General features: G+C 39.7%; 1 protein-coding gene across 2 annotated transcripts; it reads right to left on the minus strand.

Moving 5' to 3' along the window:
* Window positions 1-1,517: 1,517 nt before the first annotated feature.
* Window positions 1,518-18,325, minus strand: SMARCE1 (SWI/SNF related, matrix associated, actin dependent regulator of chromatin, subfamily e, member 1). Of its 2 annotated transcripts, XM_032202595.1 has the most exons (11): window positions 18,261-18,325; window positions 17,376-17,426; window positions 16,757-16,800; window positions 13,572-13,676; window positions 11,160-11,240; window positions 9,930-10,061; window positions 8,240-8,411; window positions 5,541-5,713; window positions 4,478-4,579; window positions 3,698-3,908; window positions 1,518-3,006 (listed from the first exon to the last, which is right to left on the minus strand). In XM_032202595.1, the coding sequence occupies exons 2-11, from the start codon at window positions 17,380-17,382 to the stop codon at window positions 2,795-2,797; spliced, it is 1,239 nt and encodes a 412-aa protein (XP_032058486.1). In that variant the 5' UTR covers window positions 17,383-17,426; window positions 18,261-18,325; the 3' UTR covers window positions 1,518-2,794. The 2 variants fall into 2 exon arrangements, with proteins under 2 accessions (XP_032058486.1, XP_032058488.1); XM_032202597.1 differs by lacking the exon at window positions 13,572-13,676.
* Window positions 18,326-18,927: the final 602 nt, after the last annotated feature.

An 18,927-nucleotide genomic window follows, 5' to 3' on the forward strand; every position in this document is an offset into this window, starting at 1 on the left:
ATTACTTAATTTTTTAGGCAGGTTTCGCTGTTTTAATTCTTTTATAAACCAAATTAAGGAGCATCCATGGTTTCGGTTTCCTCGTAAGAAACTGAAGCCAAACCGCATAGCCAAGGTAACACCTTTTTTCAAACACACTAGTATCAGAACTCCTATTTTTTCCTTAAAAAGTGATGATAAATACAAGATTTCTCGCTTGAGTAGCTCATTGTGTGACTGCTCCTAAGGGGAAGGCTTCCACTGCTGAGTTCTCTGCTTTTGTTTCCAGTTGTGCTTTGCAACCATCTTCTCTCCAGCTGTCGCTGGTAGATAAAAGCGCTCGCATGCTTGCACATTTCAGTAAGCTGCAATGCTGTCTATAGGAATTGATTTGACTGTTCATATACACATTCTCCCTCAGCACTTGAACAAGCATGTTCAGATTCGCCCACAGGGTGCAGTGCCTGAGACTGACACATTTGTTTGCAGGGTTGTCCTGACATCTACAGTAAGATCTAAATCCGTTCTGTAGAACTGCACTAAATTATACAATTTCACAGAAGAACCAACACAAAAAGAACTACTGGAGGCAACTGAACAAAGAACTTCGACTCAGCACCAGCTGCTGAAAGGTGCACGTCTCTTGGGAGTATGAAACAAAATTGTAAACTATGAGGCAGCGTCTCTGAAGAGCCTCTTTAATATGTACACGAGACTGCACTGTAATGCCTGTTCAATAACCACTTCCAAGCAGAAACATGCAAATCAGTTCATGTAATCTTGTGAAGTCAGGAAGAATGCATGGCAGATAGTCATAAAAATGGGCTATTAAGTATTAGGACCATAAGTGCATCTTACTCCTCATATCATTCCTTTTGTACATATAAGCCTTACAGCCCTTTGGGGTGGAAATTTCACTTTGTTTAAAGTAATGTGAAAATGCTTTGTCAACTTGGACTGTGGCAGTTAAAAGCTAACAGGAAAAAAGATCACAAGTTCATCACTACTTGTATTATTTCCTCCACAAATTCCCCTATTCACTGGCTCTTAAAGTCAAAAGCTGTCACCAGAGTTCCTTCTAGACTTAGCTAGCATTTAAACAAAAGCTTACAGCAACTCAGCAGTTTTTTTGCTTTGATTTTCAAAGTGCTCCCGCAGCATAGCTTTTCATATTTAACATATTTCAATAATGAGTTCCATGTTTTCATTCTTCTGGCCTTAAGATGGAGGGCATCTGATAAAAGCCATACATAAAATACAGGCACTGCCTTAGGAAACAAGAACCAGACCACTGTAAATTTAAAAAAAAAGTTGGATTTTATTATTTTTAGACCATTAAAAAAAAGGATTTAAAAAAACAATACCATCTCATATACCCACTATTCCATAAAAACACGCTAGTTCATTGAAGCATATGCATCATATGTTCTCTTACAGTTGGAAATTTATAAAACAGCCATAAAAACACACTATTGAAGCATATGCGTCATGTGTCCTCTTACAGTAGGAAACTGACAGAACAGCTTGTATCTATTGTATTTTTTTTTTTTCAGTTAGGACTTCTGTTTGTACAGGGCAAAATGTAGCATTTTCAATACTTTTGTAGAGTTCCTAGAAGTTTTGAAAGGTCATGGCAAGCAGAACTACTGTTTTCTACTGTTTGCGTTGCATTCATGACTACTTTCTCTGAGAGCAGATAACATGTTTCAATTCTCCTGCTTTGTATTTTGCCAGATCTCTGGCTGAGGTCCTATTATGATATCTCAGTAGCAAATAAGAGTTAAATAGTGGAGAAGAGCAAAGACTGTTGTTGAAAATAATCCTGTATCACAGAAAAAAAAATCCTCTAGATTTCTTATACTTCAAGACAACTGCACTCTTAAATCATTTGGAAATGTATCCCCAGATGTATCGCATGCGTAACACGAGCAAGATTCCTTCCGTGTTGCATAGCTACTCTATTCATACAATAAAGATTATATTTAAAAAAAAAAAAAAAAAAAACACAAGTCCAAGTGTTGCAGCAGCCTTATTTAGGAGTAATGAAAGCTTTCTTTACAACTGTTGAACTGGGGAGCTACAGTAGACATCACTGGTGGCAAGAACAGAAATAGTTGTGGTAACTTGTGCTAGGCTGCTGTGGTTTTTGTTTTGTTAGGTTATACACAGAAAGTACACGGGTTATGCATCATCACTTAATACTAAGGTCAACTTTAAGATGCCTCAGTAACATTGACCCTGTCTAGAAGGCAAGTACAATTAACCGCATGTTTCTCAATTGCGCTGCTTCATCAGCCTGTGATCGTGGTACAAGCTTCCCAGCTCCCAGTGTAACATTCCCTTACCCTAATCAAGAGATGCGTGGGGGCTGTTAGTCCACCAGCAAAGCTAGATCAAGAGGAACCCAGCAGAGAGGTGATGCCCATCTGCATCTCATTCAGCCACAACTGAACAAGAAGGGCCTTGAAGGAAAACTGCATTTCCACTGTGGGCATGTAATTAGAAAGAGGGGAAAAATCCTGATTTCTAATATTACAAACAAAAACAGTTATCTTTCTGGGGAAGAAATTCCAAACAGTAGTATCTCTTCATATTTTATCACTGTATTTATACGAGGTGTTTTCTGCCTGTTGTAAGATACCCTTTGCCCCTAAAGGGCCCTTCAAGTCTCTATGCTGATAATACGAAGTGTTACTAAAACCCAATATCCTTTGGAGACAAGTGATACAAGCAAGGAAGATACAAAAGCTGCTTAGCACATTTTGAAATCAAAACAGTACTTCATTAAAAAGAGACACATGAAACAAGTCAATGTTTATTCTTTCTTCTCACTATCCTCAGTGATAGGGTCTGCAGGAGGCTCTTCAACTGTTGCACTATTGCTCTCTGAACCAGTGTTGCTGTCACTGGTTCCTTCCTCTGCAGTGCTATCAACCCCTTCTTGGCCGCTCTCCTTATCATCTGGGGTAGATGTTCCTTCTTCACCATTCTGCTGGTTTTCTGTGCTCTCTTCTGGGTGAGGCTCTTCTGTAATAAAATATTTCTCAGTGTCATTTATATACCTATGTATTTAGGTAGTGTGATTAAAATTTAGGAAGAAAAAGAATCTGTAGTAAATCCAAGTATTTCATAACACCTATTTATTACTTAGAATGTGCAGTAGAGGCACTGCTCTGAAAGACCACTCAGTACTTAGAATGTACACGGTCCTGCCACATGGCATCCTGAAAGTCACTTGCAGCCCGACCTCAGAAGTCCAGACACCAAGCATTGCACCTCATTAAACTAGAATTCAACTCTTCCACTTTCCCTTATGCTGTTTCAGCAATGATTCACTGTCACCTAGCATCCTTGCTAGATGTTGACAGTAGGACAAGGAAACACTCTCAGTCATTCCTAGCTAACATGTTTAAGAGATGAGTTAGGTTTAGAAGGCATTCAGAAATCATGTTTTTTTTTTCTTGGGTACATTTAAACACCAAGCATTACATACTGGCTTTGTGATATCCTCTACCCTTTTAAAAAGGAACAACTTAATGAGAAGAAAGCAAACACCTGTGTTCACCAAGATGAAGTTGACTCTTCTGAGTGTTCTTCTGAAGAAGCCTTCTGACTAACAACAGAAGTGTAGGGCCTCCCTGGCTATGCTGAGCCTCTACAGAGATACTTTAAAGCCAATCCTTTCAGGATTCTTAAACTGCTCTTTAAATACAGTTACCTGTCTCCATTGGAGCACTCTCCTCTTCTTTCTTCTCCTCCATCTTGTTAGTTGCCTGTTCTTCCTCAGCTGCTATGTTGTTTTGACTGCGTTCAGCTTGCTCAGCTGCTTCTTTTTCCCTTTCCTCCTGCCTCTTGCGAGCCTGTTCCTCAGCTTGAGCAATTTCAGCTGCAATTTTTTCCATATCCACTTCTACCTTCAAACTGCATAACTAGCAAATAAAACAAACAAAAAAGCTCTTTTACTACCCCAGTTACAATGAAAAACAAAGTATCAGGAATACCCAATTATTATTAGTTCAGTATTTCTACATGCAGCATAACTATTTTGATTTGACAGAGTTTAGACTAAAACCTTCACTAACCACACAGGGAGAAATAAGCTTATTATCAAAAAAGGGGGGGGGGGGCGGGGGGGGGGGGGGGGGGCTAAAGAAACAACCTAAGCCCTGTTTTTGAATGCAAACAAGGACAGAGAAATATGTTCTTTAGTGGCTTTAGGCCACTTTCGTTGAGCTGCTCCCTAGTAAACTCAACCAGTCAAGCCTGAAGGCACTTTTAAACTGTACTGGCTGAATATAACTACTAAAGGTCAACGAAGGAACATGCAATAATAAAAATGCCGTGCATTAACACCCACATACTTCACCAGGCCTAGGACACTGCAGCCATCTAATTATAAATAATTCAATACAGAACTAAACAGAAGTAGTCAGAGTATTTATATAAATGGTTGACTAATAGATTCCTCAAAATAAGTGGAGAAAAGTGAGAGTTGTACCCTTTTGAGCTCATTATTGAAGGATTCTGTGCTTTCCAAGAATTTCCTCTTCTTCTCCTGGTGGCGCTCCTCAATTTGCAGAAGCTCAGCTTCCAGTTTACGCTGGAAATAAATAAATGGTAAGAAGCTTACTATGCAGTCATCTGAAGAACTGGACAAAAACATTTAGACCAATGTTTTAACATGTACCCATGCTTTAAACACCCTTAATCCCAAAATGTTTTCCTAGATCTAACACCCAATAGCAAAGAAGTTCATATAAAAAAGGCATGAACAACAAATAGGTCTGTATAATAATTCACAATTGTTAGACCTCTTATAAAATTTTAAACATTATGGAGTCAAGGTGAACAGTTTATCATCTAAATCTACATATTTTCTTTCATTTTATACACACTATAGTACACACGTGACACTTCAGTTACATCCTCTAATGCAGAAAGACCACAATTCAAAGAAATAGGAAGCTCTACCCCATCTTGTGATTTAAAAAAAAAAAAAAAGTGACAAATCTCTATCTTATTCTGGTCAAACTCCAGTTTTCTTTGCCTACACGTATACTTACTATACTGACAAAGTTCTTTTGTTTGGAAAATATGGGCGTATGCCCATTCAAAGCTAGCTGGAATGTACAAATGTGATCTCACTAGAGTTCTTTGCATACATTTACTTTTCAAGGAATAATGTTTCAATAGGATTTACTGTGATACAAGATTGTAACAACCAAGATTACAGTAATAAGCCAACTGAAAGCCACAACTATCAGAACCTATTAAACTGAAGATTTACTTTATACAGAGAAGGTTCTAATAATGAAGAGCTATGGATTTAGTACTTAAGATGGCCTAAAGGACAAGTTTAACATAATTCTGACTAACAAAACAGCACAAAAGGTGAAGCCTCACATCTTGCCACTCCCAACAAAACCCAGAGATTAGCTCTTAGAGCATACAGAACATTGACACCCAACAAGAATAGTCATGTAGATGATCAAATGATCTGAGACTTGGAGTACAGCCTAACCCCATTAAGTTTTAGCTGCCTTTGTATCATTTATCCTTACCTGGTGAACCATTAAGGATTGAACCTGGCGTTTAAGAACTTGCATTCTAGCTGTAGTGACAACAGAACGGACGTCAGGAACCACACTTTCACTCAATATCTCACTGATGAGACGATGGTTTCTTTGGAAACGAGCTGTAGCTGTGTGCTTCATAGAAAATCCATCGTCGTAATCTGAAACAAGAGTTTTAAGTGCAATTGCTTTAATTCCACAAAGCAAGTGTCAAGCCTAATTGACTGTACCAATGTCACCAGTAATTAACCACAAAAAAAACCCTAACACCAGTTTGTCATGTCACAAAGTTCATACCAACAAGTACTTGATTAAATAACATCATGTAATGAGAAAAGAGTTTGAGGATTGAGCGCCATTCACCCTGGCACAGCTACAGCACCTATTTTACATGCATCTTCCCACAAGTCTGAAATGTAGATTAACTTATTTCTTGCTTCCAGAGTAAGAGGGGCTATTAATACATTAAATAAAAAAGCCATTCCTGGTTAATCATGATGCCAAAAAAAGTCCACTAAAAAATAAAAGGTCACAATACTAACAAAGGAGACATTCCTCTATAAATGAGCTTTGTACCACTGATCAAAATGGCTTACTTTTTGAAACGCTGAGGGATGAAAACGTGAAGCAATGTAACATTTAATTTTCAGTTAATGTAATAACTGTATTCTACATTTTGGGGGGTACAAATGCACTTCCTTTGAGAACAGCTAGTGAAAAAAAATACACTTCAAGGAGAAAAAATATACATGCACATAGGTCAAGAGCTCGTTGTTTTATCAGCTTCTTGCAGAGAAAAGAAGTTGAAGTCAGCCCAGGAAAAACAGTCTTGTTTGACATGCATCTAGAGGATAAACTATACAAGAAGATAGAAGAATTTAACAGGTCAATTTTTTTTCCCCTGACCAAATTAAAAGAGTTTCCAATTAATGACAAGATACTAAACTTGAACAATAGATACAGAACTTAACATGAACTACAGCATTATGGATTATACTAGGTAATCATTTTAGAAGTAAAATGAAGTTTGATGCTACAAAGCAGAACAAAACATCTGAAACTATAAAGCATGCTTCCTGTACCTAGCAGCACCCAAAAGCTTCTGGCATGTAGAAGACAGAGGGCTTGCTATGCTGTGACTTTCTGTATTTGTTCAGAGAGCAGGTAAAGCTTTTCAATATAATAAAAAAAAAAGTCAAACCAGAATCTGCAGTTTTGGTATCAAGAACCTATCTTGGGCTCTAGAAATTGAAGTCTAACTAGTAGAATTTAAAGCAGAGTAATTAAACAGCATTAACTATTGGTGAGGGAATAAACATAGAAGAAACTTCTGTAAATACAAGTCACATTTAGTTGAGTGTTAAAATCCATTAACTGGCAGGTTAACTGAATTGTCTTTCAGAATGAGGTCATTTAGTAAAGTCCAGAAGCTGAATTTATTTCACATGAAGTTTTCCTAATGGAATTTACTCTCCAACTACTCACAGAGATCTTGAAGACAATCTTAATACATCAAGCCAGAAAACATTACCAAGGAAGAAGCTTTCATTAAACTAGTTACCTGCTTTATTTTAAAGTGTTACGTTCAATTTCCCATTGAGATACCTGATTAAATGAAGTGAAATGAGAAAAAATAGTGGGAAGACAATAGATTTGCAAGAGACAAAGAAATATTAAGTAAATCAGTCTCCTTAGTAAACATCTTTGTCCTCTTAACAAGATTCCTTTCACACTACAAGCTCTTGATCCTAGTGACATGCAGCACAGACAGCAGCATTTCTGCCATGGGGAAGAATTTGCCATTTCATCCCAAGTATGAGCAGATCCAGCTCAGTGCTAGGTCAGCTGGCTCTGCCTGACTCAATTTGGCCCAGGCAGCATGGAACAGAACAAAGTTCTAAAATGCCAGCTACTGGAACACTAAATATATTTACATACATTTTGCAGTTACCTCACACAGGCAAGTGCTCTTTGTCACAGGCTTTATCTCAAGGGTGTGCTTTTACAAAAAGGAGGAAAAAAAAGAGGGTGTAACTGAGTAGATTTTTCACCCTCAGGTTTCAACAAGTATGTATCTGGTCATGAATTTAGAAGTAGACGTTAACTATATGAATCTAATTTTTCCCACTGGGTGGAGTACATTTCCTTGCAGTCAAATAAACTTGCAGAATTTTCTCATCAACTTGTCAATAGCAAGGATAACTCTTCTTTTCTAAACAATCTCAAATGACATTTGAGTTCAGGTGTTCTTAATCATACCAGAACTCTACTTATCACAAGTATGCACTTCTGGTAATAAAGCACAAAATTGCATTCAGGCTGGATTAAATCAGGCATCTAATCATCTTGTAATTTACATGTTAAAGCCATCGCAGAATTTTAAGCAGACTGATTTCTTTTGAACTGTAAGCATTACTTCACACCGAATCAAGGGCTAGAATAATTTCTATCATTGCCTTTCCACCTTAGCTTTTGGAAACAAGACAAAGTCAGCTGCTGGCTCTACAAAATAAAAGTGTGATCATGAAAATTAGTATTGAAGGTACTGAAATAGGAAGGAAGTCATGTTAAGCACTGTGAAGGCTATACAGAGATAATTTTCCATATCTGGCAATTATTTCTCTATGCTGTAGGCCTTGCAATAAGGCTGTCTCACTGGATGAGCATACAGATTTCTTTCTGCTTACCATCTGGATCTTCTGCTGGCTGTATACTCATGTAAGGTTCACCTTTCTCCATGCGCGACTGCCTTTGTCGGCTTTCTTCTTCTAACGCAGCCTCAGCACGACTTTTTGCATTGATGTAGGCAAGGTATGCAGGAGAGTTATGGTAGGCCTTCATGGACTCATTGTACTCTATCTGAAACGTGACCAATATTGTTTGATTGCACCACATGGCAATTTCAGACTTGACACAATTAGGTGCAACTCAACGGGTAGTTATATACAGACAAATCTATTTGGACCTATCTTGCGGATACACAAATGATCATATTCTCTTGATTTCTTTTTTTAACCAATTAGAACTTCTTCCACAGTCATGTTTTTAAAAACACTAGTTGGGCTTTTAGGCATGTTTTAATAGCTTGAGAGGTCTTACAAGAGTTTTGTTTTTGAAGTTCAAAATCAAACTTCAGAACTTTGATAAAAAAAATAAGTTGACTTAAAATATTCTTAATTCTTTGTATTTCTAACTACATAATAGATTCAATTTTTTTCTCTTTCCTTATTCCAGTATGCCATGAACCAGTTTTCAAAATCACTTAATGTTTTTGTATTCTTTGATCCATCCCTGCACTGGGATGATACAGAATGCTGCAGCCAGACTACTGTCTCCTGGTAGCAGGACTGCATCACTATTTTCACCTTCTTTGAAATATTTTCCCCTTGAATTGCTTTATGTCATTTAAAATTTGCCTGGTCTAGATTTTGTACAGAGATTTGAGGTATTTCCAATGAAATATAAGATATATCTGTGATATTGGTGCAGGTACCTAAGGGTGTCAATTTCTTTATTATTAGGACTGGAAACCTATCTAGGCAGTTGAAAAATATAAACAAGAAGGCCCCTGCCCCAAGGAGCTTACAATCTAAGTGCTGTTACCAAGTTAAAAAAGAAAAAGAATTCCTTGATTTTGTTTCAACTAAGAGCATCCAGCTTTGAAGTACTTCTCTATTGACTTGGAATAAAAACAGCTCCAAGTTTCTCAGGTTTGACCAGGTTGTACACAACCTCAGATGCCTACCAGGCTTAACCACAAGACAGCAGGTGGACAAGTTTCCCCTTGTAGCTTAGGATCACAGTCTTGTAAAAGTCCTCAACACTTACCAACCTAGACACATGATGTAGCTGTCATCTTTGTCATGAAGATCAATAAAAAGCAACACAAATGCAAGAAACCCTAAAAATGGTAGCATTTTCCTACTAGGAAACAAAACACTATGCCATACCATGGAGTTACACCAGATTATACACCATGGAAACCAGACCCTACGTGACTGGAAGTCTTTTATGAACACGTTCATGACTCAATAGCAGTAGTTGCAGAGCACCAGTTTTGAAAGAGGATTTTGGTGTTGAGACAATCTTTTCAACACTGATGTTGTACAATCAAATCCATTCATTAAACAGTTAAAATCGACACTCAATTATAAATACTTCATTTTGAATTAGGTCTAAAAACTGACCAGTCACAGTTGATGTACAGTTATTTAAAAAAAATCTAAAAGACGTGTCAGGACATACTTCCATTAAGTTACATATAGGGGGTCTCGTGAGTGCCTCATACACCACTGCATGGGTAAGATGAATTTTTCTTCTCAGACCAGTTCCTAGAAGAATCAGCTGTAATAAACATCCCAGATTTCTTCCATTTACCTTTTCAGCTTCATATTCATTCAAATACTCTTGCTTCTCTTCATCAGTGAGATCTCGCCACATTCCTCCAATAATCTTGCCAATTTCCCATAACTTCAAATCAGGATTGGACGCCTTCACTTGGTCCCAGACCTTAACAGAAACAGCTGGAGCTTTACTAATGATATCTAAATACTTCCAAATTAAACATTTTATATTGTCATCTCAGTGTTCTTTCTGGAACCACCATGAAAAACAGGATTAAGTTAGGAATGTCTGGCTAAACTATCTCGATTATTTTCTGGGGCAGGAAGTCACTGAAACGGGCAATTGCTGAAATGGCTTTGGTTTCATGAGAACATTGCTTTTAACCCTCTTAATTCTCTTCTCAAATGCACATCGCTGCATCTCTGGGAAAAAAAAAGTGCTACTGAGTAAACACATCCAGCAGTAGATTATGATAAAGAGCACTGAGCTTTTCAGATCAGAATGCAACATTATTTTTCAGTCTTGCTGATCAATTTGAGTTCCAACAAGTTCTGACTCCACCAAAAAGGTTTCTAACTTTATAGGGAAAAAAAAAAGGAGAGAGCTGCCAGTGTTATTTCTTGCTGCGCCACTTGACTTTTATTTTTTGTTGTTGATTTTTTGGCCTAAGACAGATAGGCTGGTAAAGATACTTTACCAGAGGTAGAAGAATTTCCTTCTGGCTCACCCGCTTCAGACAGGCTCGCATGCCCTCCCCATGCCCAATCAGATTCCAGACTCCACAAGAGTCTCTCTCCTACTTTCTGTCAATCAGTTCACAGAATAGCGAAGTAAACGTTGCCACAGGCTAGGTTGGTGAAGGAGAACATGCAAAGTCCACTCATTGCTACTCTTCAGTCCAGCTACAGCACTGTACCAAGCCCAGTATACCGCAAGGAATATCTCCTTTTTATAAAAAAAGTTCTGTCAGTAAGTCACAGGAACTTCTGAATGTGGCAGGGTGGATCCTTGTCAGCAGAGACAGTGGTAGTAAATTATCATTTTAGAGAAACCTTTTCCCCCCAGCAACTGGCAACTGTGTGAACAGACTACTGCTGCCATTATTCTGAAGGGCAATGCATCTGTACTTTACAATTCCCTTAAAAGAATGTGCAGGCTGTTAGAAGTAAAAGTTTAGAAGCTGAAACTAAGATAACAGCAATAAATCGTTAGCACATACAAACGCTAACTTTTATTATTACTTGTTCGATACCGTATACCCACCTTCCGGCTGTACCTCATGTAGGGCATCAGGGGCTTGTCTGGGGGTTTGGGGGGCTTTGGAATGGTAATACCAGAGGAAGCCTATGAAAGAACCGAATAAATCCATTTGTTAATGTACTCACTGGACAGTTTCCATACACACTATTTTTGGAAATCATTCATTCTTGTGCAGTTGAAACAAACATCCCTCCGCCCCCATTCCAAGAAGCAAGCAACATCACAAAAAAGAACTGAACAGGTACTACAACTGGTCCTCATTATAATATTTTTTCAATCTAAATTTGTCCTTTTATCTGTAAACTTACAGAACAGCAACTAGATAAAAATCTAAATCGGCTCCACATTCTAAAAACTGAAAAGCACAACTTAGAAATTTCCATTAAAACACCAGTTCCAGCAGGTTGCTTTTCTCACTTCTGGTTAGCAATTTATTGTACCTGTTCTAACAAATTTAATGTGTCTACTGTGGGATGAGGGGCAGAGAGTGAAGATAGGATCATGACATCTGGATGTCTTTTCATTTGCAAATCATTTCAGCAATGTGTTTGTCCACAAAATACGCCAGTGGTAATTCAGAGCAAATGAAACTACTCATTATAAAAAACACCCCTATGCAAGTGATCCACCAGTGTGCATTATTAGTATCCAAGCTGTACTGTAGTTGTCCAAATTAGCCTGCAATATCTTTGTGTGCTTGCATCTTCCTTTAGGTTTGTACAACATCAAGCACCTTGCTTGCACTAAATAAAAAGACACTGAGCAGTAATTGTTACTGACTGAAAGCTGCTGCACCCACCTGTTCCTGTCCCCTCAATCTACAAAACATCTGGCAGGGCTTTCTTCTCCTAAAGCAATGAGCTTGTAGTCCCTACCAACCACAGGTTCTGAAAACCTCCGCTCTTCAAGAGCTTAGACATGCAAGGAGTTCCATTTTATTAAGTGGGACCATTTTTATAAAAAAAAAAATAAAAATGAAGCAATTTCAAGCTTTTTCAGAACTACAGCCATAGATTAAACAAATAATGGGAGTTTGGCCATATAGGCTAATGTGCAGTATTCGGCTTTCAGATTTTTCTTTTTGATATTTTGCTTTGCTGAATTTATGGAGATCTGTGAAACAATGCATACAGAACTGCGTATAGATATAAATAATGTACATGAGGTATATGCATTACCAAAATGTATACATATATACACACACAAATGGGTTTGAAAAACATTAACGGAAACTGTTTAATGCTTTTAAATTAACAGGAATTTAAAGACACCATACATATACTGATATATGCATGGCACAGAAGGCTGTATATGCTTATGACGTACAGAAACAATGAAAGTTCTCAGAAAAAACTTATTCTTGTATAAGAAAAATATGTTCAGACAGTACGTTCAGTCAAGTTTCAGCTTGTATGGGGAAGGTCTTTTTCCATAAACATTTCAACAAACCAGATGAACTTCATATATGAAGTTAGAAAGAAGGTTTCTAAGAGTATACTTCATTTAAGGTACCATATACGTGTTCCTTTAAAAACTCTTTCCTTATACCATATTCTGAACAAGGCAGATGTTTTAAGATTGAAATTTTTACATGAAAAATCTTACTAGGAAAATTAAAGAAACTTTTAATTAACTTTTTTTTTTTTTTTTTTAATATCAGGGGTTTACTCTTCTGTTGTTAGTTATGAAAACCATGTGCTTCCAGTCTTCTTTTTTTTTTTCCTTGACTACACCTAATGCTCAAGACTTTACCTGTATTAGAAAGTAGTTGTCACCTGTCACAAACTGACTCCAGCTAACTATTTACTCCATTAAAAACGTTTTTAGCATCCCTTTTCTACACACCTACAGATTAACAGAAGATCTGAAAGGATTCTATTTGATGATCATCACACTTCTGTTCAAACAATTATTTCTGAACTAGGGACTTTACACAGCTAATATCAGACTAAGACTGGAAAGAAAAATAAAGGCTTACATCTCCTGCACGGCTCAATAGTATGATGCAATACTATTAACAAACCCTAGTTTGCAAAGTATTCTTCCTTACTTTTGTGCCAATAAGCCTTAATAAGAAAAAAATAGCAGCTCCCTCCAAGGAAAATTTGTGCCCACACTACAGACCTTCTCCCTAAGCATGCAGTGGTCACTGAAGACCACAAAGTCTGTCTCTTTGGAGTTCTGCATCATACATGATTACCACGTATTCTTTCCCCCTCTTCAAATGGAAGTCCATTTCCTGTAAAAAGTTTCAAAGTGAATGGGAAGGGATAGGGGTGAAGAGTAAAAATCAGAGGTAAATTTTGGTTTTTAGAAAAACGTGGCATCAGCCAAGATTCAGAAGAACCTAACTCTAAAGCCATTTCTGGTCAATTCCTGTTGTTTGCCGGATGATGTAATAGTTGATTCTCCTACCGTGACCCGGCTGTTGGTGCCCGGGTTCCCTCCCAGCCTGTAGTTGTTGTAGGCCAGATGGCTGTATGGATTGTATCCCACAAACCCTGGTGTGCTGGGCATTTGCTGATGGAAACAAATGAGACAAAAACACGAATGAGAAATGAGCTCAAACGAGGAAAACACAGAAATGAAAGTGAACTGCAATATGGCATGCAAAAGCAATCAGAGTTTAAACAAGCAAATGAGGTGTAGCAGTTGATACCTTCTCAACACACAGAACTTACTCCAATACAAACCTATTAAGGAAACAGGATTTTAAGCAAATACGTTGCTACAATTTTTGTCCAAAGTTGGTGGGTTTATTTCTATTAGATGTGCAACTGGTTTAAACAAGTATTCCATAAATCCTGCTCATGCCTAGTAAAACTTTCCAACGTATAATAAGGCACCAAGAAGTTCATGAAGATCCTCATATCCAAAGGGTTAAACTTATAAGGCAACACAGCACACAGGAATGGGGCAAAAATCCCAAGTCAATATCTACTGTAACTGAAAATCCCTGCCTGCTTTTCATCCACCTTTCCAACAAGCGTGATGCTGTCAATAGGCAGGAAGAAAATCTCTGAGCACCACCTGTGCAGCAATACCAGCACTGAAAGACTTCACTGGCTATTTGCAAATTGAAATATTTTGTAGAACTGTGGGATTAGAAAAACCAAGAGTGATGACGATTCACTGAGACGTCCGCCTCTCGTGAGGTTGGCTGCAGACTGGCAGAGTTGAGGAAGCACTGAAATACAATCTACAGGTTAGAAGCTACAAACTGATCTTAACTGACCACTGAATCAGAGATTATTTCAGGAGTTAATCAACACATCTTTATCCACTCTTGAAGGTGGATCAGTTTGTTCTCACATCCCGTAAGGCAGAAAAAAAAACGTGATTTCTCTACAATCCCTTGTTAGCTGTCATCTACATACAATCAAGTACCAGAAGGTTCGCTGTCCTTCGCCTTCTCTCACACATCTTGCTCCAGCCTTTTAATTTTGTTTTTCCTGTCATGCACAATTCAAGTTCTGTTGTAAAAAGTGGATCAGCTATTGAACAGTGATTGTGATTAGGTCCTGACTGTGGTGGTCCTTTCATCCCAGTCCATAATGACTTATCCTCCAGTGTTGCTCAGAATTTGAGTGTTATCTACACCGTGACTCACACTTCAGTCCCGCTTCAGCCCTAGTAAGAAACATTCCAGCAGTCTTAATTTCATTTGCTCACATACCCATTCTAGATTACAGTTGTGGAAATTCTATGATTAAGTTCAGTATTCCAGGGAACTACAGCATGACAGATACAAACATGGAACAAAAATAACCTGTAAGCTAAACTACATTAACTTGCAAAGCTTTCAACTGTATGTAGACATACTGTAGTCACTTTATTTCTTAACAATACAAGTACGAAATAAAAGCATCCTGTAACAGTCAGCCTTCAAATACATGCCTTATTACCCAGCTTTCAGAATCTCAGTCACAGCAGTTGACATTTACTCAGTTTGTATGCCTGTGATGACGACATACACATTCACTATTTAATAAGATGTCATCTGATTTTGTTAAAGATAGTGTTACAGTAACACTGACCCATAGTAAAATGACAATGGTAGTCTCCGTTTGCACAAAAAGAATTAAGCAAAATAGGAGTTAAATATTACAAGGTAGCTATCATGCATTACATGGAGATTTGTTACTTCAGATGTAATGCTACTTAAGGAGAAATCTTGAAACTTTGTTGACTACAGGATCTCAAAGTGGCTGTGGAGGAATAAGCAATGTGTGTCTCCTTTTCCTTTCTACCTTGCATTAACAGAGCACAGACCATCATCTCAAGGACTGTATCCAACTAAAGTAATACAAAACACATATGAAAGACAAGCAATGTATGTCACTAATCAAAGATTTGAATTTTTTGTTTCATGTATCCTCCTGAAGACTTACTAACTCGACTAAATGATGTACCACGTCAGTATACACCATTTAACATCTGTATCCACACCGTGTCCCATAGGAATCACACGTGTATGCAGGAATCCAGTTGTAAGAGTGGATGCCATCACATTCCTTCTAACAGCGGCACAAATCTATTAAGTTGCATGCAGAATGAAAACTCTGAACAAACTATGCAAAACAATGTTTTATTTCTGTAAATGTTTAAGAACATAACTTATACATGATATTTTCAACTACCTTTAAAGTATAGCACAGTAAATTTAAAGCATCACATTTAATCTAAATCCCTTCTTGCAGTTCTTGTCCCAGATGCAGAGACCAGGGACACCCTTGGACAACAGTTTCCAAATTCTCTTTGGTAAGAATGAATTTCAATGTAGCATCTTATTCCTCTGTACCAAAGATTAATATTTTTTCCATGTGAAAGTATTACTCTTAAAATGCAAGCTGCTTAGAAACAAATGCAAGAGATGCATGTGCTCTCAGGTGCTTTTCTAACCACAACATGCTATTTCCGTGTGTTTTCATACATGCATGACTGCAACTGGGCAGGACTCAAAACTTCCCGCATTTTCCTAATTGGCATTCCACACTATTTTATTATAAATTAAGGTATTTCTCATGCATTGGACTCCAAAATATCAGTGACTTCAAGAAGCTTGAATAAGATGACCCTTGTGTTTCGTTATTCTGAGCCAATATAACAGAATTTTGTGTACTTCTGCATTCTGCTGAAAATGGGTTAGGTACAACAGAAGCACAAAGGCATGCCCTGCTTGCTCATGGTTTGGCCACAAGTTGACCAGGAAATTTTAGAATTAAATATATCGCTTTGTTTTTAACTATTCTAGTATACTGTTGTAACCCGATGCAAACATAAGTTTAGACCAAGAGTCCAATGTTATCTGCCTAAGTTAAAATGGCTACATGTGTAAGTAATCCTAGTAACTGCTTATAAAAAAAAAGTATCTGCAGGATCTGGCCATAAAGATAAATAAGTTTATTCAGCTTTTCTTTCAGAAAGTGCCCAAAAAAGTGAGATGAATGTAAATAGTGCATACCACATTAATAATGAAATACAACTAGTGCGGTTTCCCGATACAGGAAGGTGCTGCAACTCCACCATTACTGCTCTGGAAATTACTAAGGGCAATTTTACCAGGTATCTGTGTTAATGAGAAAAATCACTATACTTACGGTTGCAGGAGCTGGGGTAGGAGGTGGAGCATAAGATGGCCTTTCTGTTAAGATACAAATGTAAGCAAAAGAATCTTGAAAATTTGAATGATTTTTTTTTTTTTTATAAGGCATCCACTGTGGCAAACATTAAGTGATTTACAAAAAACAGAGAGTCTGCTCCCAAACACTTTGGATTCTTTCACAGCAGAGTGTAATGCAAGCGATAGAAGAATTTAAAAGATTTAAGACCACACCATTGCCAGTCTTTTATTTAGGCAGGAGATTAAAGAATGTGAAATGCATTTATGTACACATAAACTGAAAGAAAATAAGCAAACAGCAGGATTTCAGAGAAGCTGCAATAACTGCAATTTCTATGAAATCAAGTACTTGGACTCGATCAGTCTTTGGCGTGTTAATGTAGACTTCAGAGAGAATCAGCAGCAAGCTAAGCTCTAGTTACACCTGGTGCACCAGAAACAAGCCACAGCAAGCTTTGAGGCCATGAGTCTGGTCAGAAGTAACTACATTTCCTATCATTCCCTTTCATTCAAGGAATAACAGGATTATCTCACGAACAGGTTCTGCTGAACCAGACCTAAAGGTTCACCAAAGGAAAAAAAATCTGAAAACTTACTTGACATTTTGATAGTCAAATTTTCAGCCACCTGACATTATATTTGTAATTCTGAAAAACAAAAGAACACCACGCTATTAAATATTAAACCTCTGCCTTCCCTTATCTTTACTAAAGAAAAAAAAAAAAGTTGACCAATTTTGAAATAAAGACAAAAAAACTTCTGAAAATTAAGGCATTCACTGAAAAATTAATATACTTTCAAAGGAATCTGGCCTTAAAGAGCTGTAAAATAAAACCTGTCTATGCCAAGAGATTTTAAGCATCTCTTCTCCCCCCTCCCAGCCATTTTATACAGCCAGTTTCAGATACAAATATATAAATAACCAGATTAAATAGCAGCTCCTTCAAACAGTTCAAAAAATAATGACCACGCCGGCCAGCAGCGCAGACCGTGAGAGGTGACCGTATTTAATCTTTTAGCAACCAGCCCATCAGCGGCTAGGAATGAAGTATTAGGACCAAATGCTGTTTTTTCGGCGTTTCTCCGAGCAGCCCGGCGGCACCCCCTCAGCTTCGCACCCGCCGCCGTTCTCCGCCTCGAAGCTCCGCGGGGGCTCCGGGACGGCCCGCAGCAGGCCGGCAGCGCCCTGAGGAACGGAGCCGGCCCCACAGAGCCACTCCCAGGGCCCGCCAGGCACCGGCGGCCCCGAGCCTACCGACGGAGCCCCGTGAGGGGGAGCCCCCCGGGGAGGAGCCCCCTGAGGGCGGGCAGCCCCTCTCCGGTTCGTGCGGGGCGCTGAGGCCTCCCCAGCCGCCTCTAACGGGAAGGAGGCCGGGGCCTGGCCCCTCAGCGCCCCCACCTCAGCCGCTCCCCAGGCCTTGCCGGCCTCCTACCGAGCCGTGCGGGGCCGCCCCAAGTCCCCCCCCCCCGCCGCCACTCACCCGGTCGCCGCCGGCCGCGCTCCCTTTGTTCCCCACCAGGCGAGGGCAGCGCCTGCGCGCTCCGCTCTGCACTTTCGACACGGAGCCACCGCCCTCCTCCAGCCCGCGGGTAGCCGCGTTGGAAAAGGTCGTTGGGGGCTGCGCTGCTCGCCCCTAAGCCCCCGCCAAGCCCCGGACTTCGCCGCGTCCCGCTGGGGTTAAGCGGAGGCCCGGAAAGACCGTGGCGAATCTGCGGGCGCGGAAAGCAACGGCGCTGCGCTGAGGCGGGGCGTGCGGCCGGGCCCCGCCGTTACCGGCAGGGAGGCGCCGCCCCGCCTTCGCGTTTCTCTCAGCACTTTCGACAGAGAAACCGGCCGCCCTCCCTCCATCTTCGCACCGAGCCCGTTTCGTGCCGGGCAGCCCTCTACCACCCTCGCCGCTGTCACCGCGGCCGGGCAGGGAGAGGCAAGAGCCGCGTTGCCCCATGGCGAATCTGCGGCGCGGGCGGGGAGGGGCGGTCGGCGCCTCGTGCCCGCCGCCATTTCGCGCCTCTCGCCTGAGGCGACGCGGGCGGCTCCGGTGCGGGGCAGCGAGTGCGGGGCTTGGCCCTGGATAAACCCCGTCAAAGAGTGAACGAGGGGCAGGCGAGGCGGCCCGGTAGCGCCCAGGAGCTGTTTGTGTGCGCAAA

This window comes from Aythya fuligula, chromosome 24 (genome assembly GCF_009819795.1).
Source record: "Aythya fuligula isolate bAytFul2 chromosome 24, bAytFul2.pri, whole genome shotgun sequence".
Taxonomy (NCBI): Eukaryota; Metazoa; Chordata; class Aves; order Anseriformes; family Anatidae; genus Aythya; species Aythya fuligula.